General features: G+C 42.5%; 1 protein-coding gene across 1 annotated transcript in view; it reads left to right on the top strand.

Annotated features, from left to right (window-relative positions):
* The window catches only part of LOC126278766 (odorant receptor 2a-like), a 78084-nt gene extending 76600 nt beyond the window's left edge, over nt 1-1484 (top strand). Inside the window, exon 8 of the mRNA XM_049979043.1 lies at nt 1425-1484. Coding sequence (XP_049835000.1) covers nt 1425-1484 — 60 coding nt within the window. The remainder of the gene's footprint in view (nt 1-1424) is intronic.
* The last annotated feature ends 11635 nt before the right edge of the window (nt 1485-13119 follow it).

Raw genomic sequence — 13119 nt, 5'->3', positions numbered from 1 at the left:
TGTGTCGTCGTTGTGGCCCTCAGCCGTTACCTGCAATAACCCAAAACTGTTCCTTACCTTTTTTACTGTTACTGGATCGCCATGTGACTGCTAGGTCGAACTGCGACATGAATATACTTACTCTGTTTTACTATACTCTATTAGCTGCTGGTGCGCTGTCATAATAAGTGGCTGTATTTATTACCAAAGCTGACGTTATTCTTTAATAGCAAAGCCGACGTTATTCTTTAATGAATTTCACTGAAGTTACGTAAATCATAGTTAAACTTTTTCTTGACAACAATAAAATTTTGCAAAGTTTTACGTTGATGGTTTTTGGGATGGATTATAATCAGTAATGCAATATTGCTGGCAAAAATTAATTATATTCTGAAAACGATTCTTCAAATATTTACAGTTGGTAATGAAATAATTATACAAACGTTCAAATGGGACTTACTTTTTACAATAATCTTACAACTAGCATTGCGCAAACATACCTTCGAGTTACTAAAAAAAAAAATTCAATAACGTTAGTTCCTCTTATGATAATAGTTAGCTGATGTCCCTGTACATCCGTTTATAATATCTTGTAAATCATAGCTGGTAGCTGGCAGGCACACCGCTCCTCTAAACCTCTCGCTTCAGACCTGCTACCGACTCCCTTCACTTCTCGCTTACTACTGACTTCCTACGAACGCTAAAAAGCGGTCTGTCCCGCCAACAATGCTTTCTGTTGCAGACAATCCCTGCTACCATTACAAAATGTATCAATGCGCGGTCTTTCCCGCTCTTTTCTTAAAATGTATCCATACGCGGTCTCTCCCGCTCTTTTTAAAATTATATCAATGTGCGGTCTCTCCCGTCAACAATACTTAGGTGCAGACATTCAGTGCTACCACAATTGCCTCCAAAATGACCAATATTAATTATTCCTACTTAATCCTATTACTAAAACATAAACATCTTTCATAAATTGTGATTTGACAATAGACAATAGAAATATATACGTCTTGCAAGCCGTAATTTTCCTTAAATGCTCTTGTGGTATCTAGCCTTGATTGGTCAGGACAATTCCTAAATACTGATCGTGAGAGTACCACGTTACCTTCCTTTGTTGCTCTTACAATAAAGATAGTGGAGTAAGTGTATTAGATCTCAAAGAAATGGTCTGAGCCATTAAGGAACATTTATCGCCAAATAATAGTCGAAAGTCACGAAAAAATCTGCTGCAAGATGTTTCTAGTGTCGAATTGTTGCATTAACTATTGATTGATTTTCATTGTGTGTGTGTGTGTGTGTGTGTGTGTGTGTGTGTGTGTGTGTGTGTGTGTGTGTGTGTGCGTGTGTGTGTGTGCGTGTGTGTGTATGTGTGCGCGCGCTCGCGCTTGTAATCTATGTCATGTCATTACTGGGACTACAGTTGATGCCTTTTCTGCCCACAGTTGCTGAAAGATACATACACGATGTTCAACATGCTGTACAGACTTCAAGGGAACAAGTGATGGTAAGCGGTAGCTAAATCGTCACTAGGGAGCTACACAGAAAGACATTGTCACAAAAATGGCAGAGACCTTGAAGTTTTTTCTGCTCTTATTTTCAAAAGAGGCCATCAATGATTTCAAGGATGCCACGCTGACTACGACCTAATATGTAAAATACAATTAAAGGATATAACCAGTTTCCACACCATAAAATTCGTTTCCAAATGCACAATATTTTTAGTGGAATTTGTTTCAGAAATTCATTTACGAATTTAATTTTCAGGCTGTGAATTGTCAAAATATATTTATACTGAAACAAGTTATAAATAAAAACGAATGACAAGCTTCTAATATTATATCATCTGAAACAGGCTAAAAGTCAAAGTCCATACGCCTCTCCCATTACACGACGGATAAGAACAGAATATTGGACACAGAAATTTATAACATAAAAAATAAAATCAGTGGAGTACCAGTGAAGAAGACATTTTTACTTGCTGACATTTTGCTTAGACTTGTTCTACTTCCTGTATCGAATTCAAATTCCTTAATCTCCCAATGATAGACTAAATATTTGGAAATGACAGTTGGAGGTTGGAGATGCTAGGTTCAGCAATGAAGATAATTAAATGTCTCACCAAGATTTCCATTCAGAAAGCCAGAATAAAGCGTATATACACTCTCGTTCATCTTTGCTAAAAGAAGTATCGGCATAAAATATGCCGCGTATCGAAATCTTTCCCTCGACGAACCGCACATACAAGTGTAGCAAAATGTGGCTACCGTAATTGCAGAGGATAATTCGTGGCGTGTCTGATTCCCACAATACCCTTTTGTTGAAAATCTGCAATGAAATCTGCGAGACGAGCCTAAGCGTCGACAATGTGAAATTCCTTGATGGAACGGCATAATCCGGTTACAGACTGCGGACAGTAATTTTAACGTGATTTGCGCGAGGGGAATTCAATCTGCGTGTGGAGTGGTTTGACACAAATTACGGCTAGCGGGCTCATGCACGAGCAGCTGAGCATTGAATCAATCAGAACAGTATGTCGGCGATAGCTGTCATATTTACTGACGAAAAAACGTTCCGACGATAATAACATCAAAGGCAAGTAAGTTCGTTTATTCTCTTCCGTTGTTGTCTTCACAGTGTTCGACTGTGATATTACTCTCAGCGTGTACAAAATATCTGTCGGAAAATTATTAGTCATAATTCCGTCAAGTAAAACATAGGTTGCTATGCGACTAGAAATATAGATCGTTGTAAAAGAAATTAGGTGAAGTTAAAGTGCCGAGTAAAATGACATTGACAGCTGGGTTCTGACTTGAAATAAGCTGTCACCATCGAAGGTTTCATTCACACTTTATGCAAGATTCCTCCGGGAGTATCTTAACATAATAATTTTGTATATTGTTCAGTATAGTTAGGAATATACACTCCTGGAAATTGAAATAAGAACACCGTGAATTCATTGTCCCAGGAAGGGGAAACTTTATTGACACATTCCTGGGGTCAGATACATCACATGATCGCACTGACAGAACCACAGGCACATAGACACAGGCAACAGAGCATGCACAATGTCGGCACTAGTACAGTGTATATCCACCTTTCGCAGCAATGCAGGCTGCTATTCTCCCATGGAGACGATCGTAGTGATGCTGGATGTAGTCCTGTGGAACGGCTTGCCATGCCATTTCCACTTGGCGCCTCAGTTGGACCAGCGTTCGTGTTGGACGTGCAGACCGCGTGAGACGACGCTTCATCCAGTCCCAAACATGCTCAACGGGGGACAGATCCGGAGATCTTGCTTGGCCAGGGTAGTTGACTTACACCTTCTAGAGCACGTTGGGTGGCACGGGATACATGCGGGCGTGCATTGTCCTGTTGGAACAGCAAGTTCCCTTGCCGGTCTAGGAATGGTAGAACGAAGGGTTCGATGACGTTTTGGATGTACCGTGCACTTTTCAGTGTCCCCTCGACGATCACCAGAGGTGTACGGCCAGTGTAGGAGATCGCTCCCCACACCATGATGCCGGGTGTTGGCCCTGTGTGCCTCGGTCGTATGCAGTCCTGATTGTGGCGCTCACCTGCACGGCGCCAAACATGCATACGACCATCATTGGCACCAAGGTAGAAGCGACTCTCATCGCTGAAGACGACACGTCTCCATTCGTCCCTCCATTCACGCCTGTCGCGACACCACTGGAGGCGGGCTGCACGATGTTGGGGCGTGAGCGGAAGACGGCCTAACGGTGTGCGGGACCGTAGCCCAGCTTCATGGAGACAGTTGCGAATGGTCCTCGCCGAAACTCCAGGAACAACAGTGTCCCTAATTTGCTGGGAAGTGGCGGTGCGGTCCCCTACGGCACTGCGTAGGATCCTACGGTCTTGGCGTGCATCCGTGCGTCGCTGCGGTCCGGTCCCAGGTCGACGGGCACGTGCACCTTCCGCCGACCACTGGCGACAACATCGATGTACTGTGGAGACCTCACGCCCCACGTGTTGAGCAATTCGGCGGTACGTCCACCCGGCCTCCCGCATGCCCACTATACGCCCTCGCTCAAAGTCCGTCAACTGCACATACGGTTCTCGTCCACGCTGTCGCGGCATGCTACCAGAGTTAAAGACTGCGATGGAGCTCCGTATGCCACGGCAAACTGGCTGACACTGACGGCGGCGGTGCACAAATGCTGCGCAGCTAGCGCCATTCGACGGCCAACACCGCGGTTCCTGGTGTGTCCGCTGTGCCGTGCGTGTGATCATTGCTTGTACAGCCCTCTCGCAGTGTCCGGAGCAAATATGATGGGTCTGCTTTAAAATAAAGCAGAATGTAGGGAACATTATACCACTACAGTTTGTCTAGGCGGTTACTTCGGACCTCATGTTGTCACAATGATTTTAAGCTTCAGTTTTCATGTATCTGGGTGATGATCCCTACATTATGCTTTATTTTATATTGGACTACTGACCTTTTGACGGTTAAACAGTGCCGCGCGGTTTGAGGTCCCATGTCACGGAGTGCGCGGCCTCTCCCGCCGGAGGTTCGAGTCCTCCCTCAGGCATAAGTTAGTTTAAGTAGTGTGTAAGTCTAAGGAACCGCTGACCTCAGTAGTTTGGTCTCTTAGGAATTCACATACATTTGAACCTTTTTGTTGTTGTTGTTGTTGAGCCGTTTCTTCACAATGGGACAAAGACTGTAGGGTCATCTGCTGCTTGTCGTTTGGAATAAATTATAGATCTGTCCCCCTGTAATGTGCCTTATAAAATCTCCTGTGTTCCTTACTGACGGGGATGGAAAAAATTTCACTTCTTAATGAGAGAAGACTAATTTAATAATTATGAAATTCAGATGCGGCCGCAATTTGAGGATGATTCTCGATGGTATCGTTAGTCGCAGCATATAAAGGGATTTATGTTGGCGAGAGAGGTACGAACGGGTCCTTTCCTAGTGCCATATTTCCATCATTATGGTTAGTTTCACATTCAAGAAAGAAAAGTACCTGTCTCGTATAAGAAGCAGGTGGCAGAGGGCTTTTTTGATGACCTGAAATGGAGAAAACTATTATTCCCTTTATGTTTTGAGCGCGAAATGGGGTAGTTAAAGACTGTAAGCTCTTAAAAAGGCTGAGAATTATACTCGCTTAATTCTGACGTATCGCACAAGTGACCGTTTCGACTGAGTCCAAGCCAGCCAAAAAAATAACCCGTTTTCACTTACCTGCTTTTAGAGCCTCATAAACCACTAAACTCCTTCGTCTTCTCTGCAGTAAACGTTACCATAGGACAATTATAGTTGTGTACACCAATTTCTTCACTTTAATGGTTATCACTTAATAATAAACTTACATACTCCCATGTTCCCAAGCTCTGTTTCATGCTAAAAACGTAAAGATACCAGAGTGTGAAAAAGCGAGATCGATCTTAACATATCTACTGTTTTCTACGGGATCATAATATTCTATCTGGCACCGAAATTATTTGTTGTAACTCTTCTGGCTCCAACACCACAAAATTAGGTAGATCAGAAAGGACGATTTATCATACAGCTGAAGCAGTCTCACTCAACATGGTTCAATTCTACAGCTGTGTATACCAACAGTATAACATTTGCGGCATATGAGTCTGTATTTATATATTGGACGTTCTGAGGTATCACATTTTTTCAAATCGATCTCCTTCACAATCTGATACATCAATATCTTTTGAATATCATGAAAAACAATGAATATAGTGTTATGAAGATAAGTAAGTAAATAGAGATTTATGGCGTGTAGTCATATAGTACTCCTCATGAATCATAGATCATGCCGTTGGTGGGGAGGCCTGCGTGCCTCAGCGATACAGATAGCGGTACCGTAGGTGCAACCACAACAGATGGGTATCTGTTGAGAGGCCAGACAAACGTGTGGTTCCTGAAGAGGAGCAGCAGCCTTATCAATAATCGCAGGGGCAACAGTGTGGATGATTGGCTTGTCTGGTCTTGTAACACTAACCAAAACGGCCTTGCTGTGCTGGTGCTACGAACAGCTCGAAGCAAGGGGAAACTACTACAGTAATTTTTCCCGAGGGCGTGTAGCTTTACTGTATGGTTAAATGATAGTTGTGTTTTCTTGGGTAAAATAGTCCGGAGGTAAGATAAGCCCCCCATTCGGATCTCCGGGCGGGAACTACTCAAAAGAAGGTTACTATCAAGAGAAACAAAACTGGCGTTCTACGGATCGGAGTGTGGGATGTCAGATCCCTTGATCGGACAGGTAGGTTAGAAAATTGAAATAGGGTAATGTATAGATTAAAGTTATGTATAGTGGGAATTAGTGAAGTTCGGTGGCAGGAGGAACAAGACTTTTGGTTAGGTGAATACAAGGTTATAAATACAAAATCAATTAACGGTAACCCAGGAGAGGGTTTAATTATGAATAAAAAAGTAGGAACTCGGTTAAGCTACTACGAATGGCATAGTGAAAGCATTATTGTAGCCAAGATAGACACGAAGCCCACGCCTACCACAGTACTACAAGTTTATGTGACAACTAGCTCCGCAGATTATGAAGCGACTGAACAAATGCATGATGCAATAAAAGAAACTATTCAGACAGTTAAGTGAGACGAAAATTCAGTAGTCATTGGGGAATTAAATGCGAGTGTAGGAAAAGGAAGAGAGGGGAATGTAGTAGGTGTATATGGACGGGGGCAAGGAATGAAAGGGGAAGGCGCCTGGTAGAATTTTGCAAAGAGCATAGATTAATCACAGCTAACGGATTAAGAATCATGAAAGAAGGCTGTATACATGGATGTGAGCTGCAGACACCGGAAGGTTTCAGATATATTAGATAATGGTAAGACAGAGATTTAGAAACCAAATTGTAAACTGTAAGACACTTTCAGGTGCAGATGTGGACTCTGACCACAATTGATTGGTTATGCGCTCTAGATTAAATCAGAAGAAATTGCAAGAAGGTAGAAATTTAAGGAGGTGGGATCTGGGTAAGTTGTAAGAAGCAGAGGTTGAAGAGAGTTACAGACCGAGTTTTAGGGAACGAATGACAAGAACATGGGAAGGAAATACAGCAGAAGAAGAATGGGTAACTTTGAGAGATGAAATAGTAAAGGCTGTAGAAGATGAATTAGGTAAAAAGACGAGGGCTAGTATGAATCCTTGGGTAACAGAAGAGATATTGAATTTAACTGATGAAAGAAGATAATGCAAAAATGAGGTAAATGAAGCAGGCGAAAAGGAATACAAACGTCTCAAAAATGAGATCGTGACAAATTGCAAAATGACTAAGCAGGGATGGCTAGAGGACAAATGTAAGGATGTGGAAGTATGGTGGATACTGTCTACAGGAAAATTAAAGAGATCTTTGGCGAAAACGGAACCACCTGTATAAATATCAAGAGCTCAGCTGGAAAAACCGCCCAAAGGCAAAGAAGGAAAAGCAGAAAGGTGGAAGGCGTATATAGAGGGTCTATACAAGGGCTATGTAGTTGAGGGCAATATTATTGCAATGGAAGAGAACGTAGATTAAGATGGAGATATGATACTACGTGAAGAATTGACAGAACACTGAGACACCTACGTCGAAACAAGGCCCCTGGAGTAGACAACATTCCATTAGAATTACTGACAGCCGTGGGAAAGCCAGACATGAAAAAACTCTTCAATCTGGTGAGCAAGATGTATGAGACAGGCGAAATACCCTCAGACTTCAAGAAGAACATAATAATTCCAATTCCAGAGCAATCAGGTGTTGAGAAGTGTGAAAATTTCAGTTTAATAAGTCACGGTTGCAAAATAATAATACGAATTTTTTTTTTACAGACGAATGGAAAAACTGGTAGAAGCCGACCTCGGGGAAGATCAGTTTGGATTCCACAGAAATGTTGGAACACGCAAGGCAATACTGACCCTAAGACTTATCTTAGGTTAAGGAAAGTCTAACCTACGTTTCTAGCATTTGTGGACTTAAGGAAAGCTTTAGACAATGTTGACTGGAATACTCTGTTTCAAATTCTGAAGGTGGCAGAGGTTAAATACAGGGAGCGAAAGGCTATTTACAATTTGTACAGAAACTATATGGCAGACGTAAGATCCGAGGGGCATGAAAGGGAAGCAGTGGTTGGGAGAGGAGTGAGACAGGGTTGTAGCCTATTCCCGATGTTACTCAATCTGTATACTGAGCAAGCAGTAGAGGAAACAAAATTCAGATTTGGTGTAGGAATTAAAATCAGTGGAGAAGATATAAAAACTCTGAGGTTTGCCATCCACATTCTAACTGCATTAGACAGCAAAGGACCTGGAGGAGCAGCTGAACCGAATGTATAGTGTCTTGAAAGGAGAACATAAGATAAACATCAAAAAGACAAAATGGGGTTATTGGAATGCAGTCGAATTAAATCAGGTGATGCTGAGGGTATCAGATTATGAAATGAGACACTTAAAGTAGTAAAATAATTTTGCTATGTGGAGAGCAAAATAATTGATGATGATCGGAGTAGAGAGGATATAAAATGTAGACTGGCTGTGGCAAGCAAAGCGTTTCTGAAGAAGAGAAATTTGTTAACATCGAGTATAGATTTAAGTGTCAGGAAGTCTTTTTGATGGTATTTGTATGGAGTGTACCCATGTATGAAAGTGAAACATGGACGATAAACACTTTAGACAAGAAGAGAATAAAAGCTTTCGAAATGTGGTGCTTCAGAAGAATACTGAAGATGAGATTGGTATATAAAGTAACTAATGAGGAGGTACTGAAAAGAACTGGGGAGGAGGGGAATTTGAGGCACAACTTGACTAGAAGAAGGGGTCGTTTGCTAGGACACGTTATGAGGCATCAAGGGATCACCACTTTAGTACTGGAGGGAAGCGTGGAGTGTAAAAATCGTAGAGGGAGACCAAGAGACGAATACAACAAGCAGATTCAGAAGGATGTGGGTTGCAGTAGTTATTCCGAGATGAAGAGGCTTGCACAGAACAGAGTAACACAGAGAGCGGGATTAAACCGCCTCTGGACTGAAGATCACAACAACAACAACAACAGTTATGTAATTGTTCAGTTGTTTGACATTAGGATTCTATATTCGTGAAAATATTTGCCATATTACATTAATGCATGTGGAAAGCACATTATCGTTTCGGTAGAGAAATATGACTACCGGATCTGTGGACTCTAATCCGTCAAGATAGACACTCCTTTGTGGCAAGTGAATTCTGCGTGTGGTTGGGGAGTTACCCAGAATACCTGCAATCAGTCACTAAACTTGGTGAGTGACATGTAGTCAGCAGACGTTCACGTGTTTTCTAATGGCACTGCTATACCATATGTAATGGTCCTAGATGAAATGCCTATTCACAAGCTTTTTGGTGCTTTGTTGGCAAATTATATGCTGCAAAAGTAGCGTTTATCTGGTTTTACAGTCCCGTCTAGGAGAAGGCGACCACTGACATCCACACATCGACGAGTGCAAGCTGACGGTCTGGACTTAAGCTAAATCGAATTAACCATGTAGACACAATAGCCAGAGAAATGAACAATGCGTCCATGTACGTTGTCTAGTGCCTTGATAGTGATCATTACTGAAAAACACGTTATTAAAAGACTGTGACAAATGCAGTTTTTATTTTGGATGTACTTTTGCAATTAGTATGACAGTTATATTACCTGCATAATTTGCAAAACTTGGTTGTAGCGCTAGTAGAGGCCGTTTAATCCCTTTAATGATTGTGTCTTGTTGGGGATCTACAACAGCCAATGGATTAAGGAATTTTAATGAGGCCCATGTCACCAGGACGTCATTGTTGCGACGAGTCAGGTGGAAGTCCTCCAGCTTAATTTAAAAAAAATTGAAATCAGCTTATAGCGCTCTGTCTTTATGAAATTACAATGTAATTGAGATGTCAAGAGGGCATCAAGAGTTATTTAGGATACACATCATGTCGGATGGAAATGTACAGTTTCTAACCGAAAAAAAACATTTACGTTCGATTCATAGGCATGTCGCTGTCGTCAGCTCATACCTTCTGGATCGACTGCCGACATCATCTTACAATGTAATCTCCAATCCACTGGCGAAGCATAGCGCTTGCTTGTTACCTCCTCGCCTTTTTCGCCCTCCCATATGCCACTGTATTCTATAGCCACCCAGCTGAATAAATTAGATGCTAAAATGTTCTAGTATTCTCATACCTTGATTACTTGTTGTCCTCTTTAAAAAAAGTCAGTAATGTTGTTGGAAAACTTCAACACTTTCAGAAAATGTTGAGTAACGTGAGTAGGCCATTGTACCATAGAAAAGGATTGCAGTCTATGAATTACCGATAGAGTGAATATATATAGTACATGTGGTGCCGCTACACTAAAATAGCGTCATAGAGTACAAGAGAACACAGAAAAGTACATTTCGTTCCAGAATCAAACGTGCTGGGTAGAGGTATGTACAAAGCAACATCAGTCGATATGCAGGCGAACACGACATCGACCCATGCAACGACTACCGCCAGTGACAATGTGCATCTTAACTCGGAAAAAAGCTGTTCCAGACAAAACATTATTCAATATTTTACTCTTATGTTTACGCGAGCGTTCCGAGTACGTAGTGTCCATATCAATGGCAAGAGGGTTTACCTCGCAGGTACAGGGTTAGACAGTGAAACGGGATGATTTAAATAAGTAACTAATTCTTTAAGAATTTGTTTAATGTGATGGCTATAAATATAAAGTACAAAGGTAGAAATTTACAGTACAAAAAGTGAAAAAAATAATTTTTGAATATAAGATCTACCAAATGTCCTCAATCGGAATGAATGCACTTCTGCAGCCGGTCCTGGAAGTTTCCCATGACATTGTGCAGCATATTGACTGGTATTCTTACAGTTTCGTCCCAAATTCGTTGTTTTTGGGCTGGGATAGTTCTGGGTGGATCGTCCTGAAAAACTCTTGTTTTTAATCACCCCATAGAAAGAAGTCGCAAGATGTCAATTCTGGAGAGCGAAGGGGTCAAGGGATATCCTCCTGGAAACAAAGCACTCACACCATTCATGGCAACTCTTGCAGTGTGGCTTGTTGCCCCATCTTGTTGGAACATTGTGTGTTCATTCACTGGAAAATGGGCGAATTCTGGTGTAAGAAAGTTCTGGATCATTGGAAAGTAGGGCACAGAGTTAACAGTCACAGCACTTTCACTGATATCCTCGAAGATAAATGCGCCTATGATTCCTCTTGCCGACATCGCGCACCAAAACGTCACTTTTTGAGCATGAAGAGGCGGTTCATGAAGTGCGCCAGGGTTTTCCTCCGACCAGTATCAGAAGTTTTGTTTATTAACAACACCAGAGACGTGGAAATGCGGCTCATCTCCCATCCACAAGTGGTTTACTTGGTCGTCATTTTCGTCAAGTTTTCTGGCCCATTCCTCACAAAATTGTAATGGTTTCTGATAGTCACTTGGTTTGAGAGATTGTGTATGGCTGAAAACGTAAATCTTTACGAAGAATCCTTCTCACCGAAGTATTACTTATTCCAAGTCGTAGAGCATATTGTTTGGCAGATCGACGTGGACTTCTGAGCATTGGATGCAGAACAGCAGCGATGTTTTGAGGGGTTCGAACGGTTGTTGCACCCCACCTAGTTTTTAGACGTTGATCCAGTTTGTTTATCCACGAACGTATTGCGTTATCCGAGGGAACAGGCCTTTTGCACGGTATGTTGAAATGGTATCGAAAAGCACGTCGCGTTTTCACCAAACTCTCACCATTCGTATAATACGCTTTAATTGCGTAGCTGCGATGTTCACCCATTCAACGATCCATCGGAACTAAATGGCGGGACGTGCAGGTAGGACGGAGCCGCCCACCATTACCCCCACCACTCACATTCCAGCTGTCAAGGCCATCTCCTATCTGCCCGTTTTACTGTCAGTATCCTCTTTGGTTTGGGTCTCAAGCCGGAGCCATCGGGTGGTTGAACATTGGTGGGGGGGGGGGGGGAGGGGGGGACTTACAGAGGGAGGTGGTGGACAGGCGGTGATCGGGGGCGACACAAAGAGGGCAGCACGGGCTGCCGGTGGAACGGCCGCGTATGTGAAAGAGCAAAGACCTAGGCGGAGCGTCGTAGCCAAGTGTGCTACCGGTAGGGAGTGGTGTTTCTGGAGCAGCTAGTGGCTGTTACAAGGTTTCACAGGAGCTGCGTCTTGTACCGCGGAACTTGGGTTCGACGGGGACAGTGTTGTATCGTCTCACGGGATTGCTTGCAGCATTGAGACCGCGGGAGCCGCTCTGCCGGCCACTGCCATACATGGTGAGCCGCTTTACTTGGAAGTTAGCGTTTCGAAGTTGTTCTCGGTCCACACCATTAGCGGTTACTGTTAAACTTCCGCTACACGCAGTGTAATATGTTCCTAGATCACGCCGGCGTAGTTATTTGATTAGGCTCGTTTGCGCTTGCCTTCTTAGTCCCCTCCAGCCTTTCATGTTCTACTGAACTTCCAACTAGATAATTGGCTTTTGGTACTGAAATTCTGGAACTTCTGCCCCCGACTTGAGGGTGGACTAGAAAGTAAAGTGCTGGCCGTTTCCGAGTGGGTCAGTGCAATCTTATTATTTAAAACAAAAAGTCTATAAAATTATTACCTTCTTTTTAACACTGCTCGACGTAACCGCATGATTTTGAATTGTTTACATTCATTTAAAGGTGCAAGTCTCCCTTGAAATTTGCTTAAGCTTGAAAAGATGTTTTAAATTCCTATTTATAGGGGCGTCGAGATAACTTTTGTTTGTTTTAATCCACTCCTCAAAGATGGTCTAGAGCAATCATCCTGATTTTGGAGGGATTTTTAGACTGCTGTTAAAACGTGGTCAGTGTGAATTGCACCCTTTGTAATCATTAGTTTAAATCAAATCCTAATATTACTCTTCTGCTCTTGTTATTGGTTTTGTTAAGGTCAAATGTAAGTCTCGATCAATTGCTACCAACCAGCATGTTGGTTAGTAGACTAGCCTGCATAAAATGATGTCTGTTTCGACCGAATCAAACTATTTGTGCCACACTGATGAAGTTACTCCACTTGAAGCCAAGCACCTAGGTCAATTCAGGGGACTAACACATTATCAGCATGTCAAATAGCGTGCATGATACGGGGAGGTAGTTACCTTCC

This window comes from Schistocerca gregaria, chromosome 6 (assembly GCF_023897955.1).
Source record: "Schistocerca gregaria isolate iqSchGreg1 chromosome 6, iqSchGreg1.2, whole genome shotgun sequence".
In the NCBI taxonomy this organism is placed as follows: Eukaryota; Metazoa; Arthropoda; class Insecta; order Orthoptera; family Acrididae; genus Schistocerca; species Schistocerca gregaria.
Note: the sequence above shows the minus strand (reverse complement) of the source record. Positions and strands in the feature narration are given on the sequence as shown.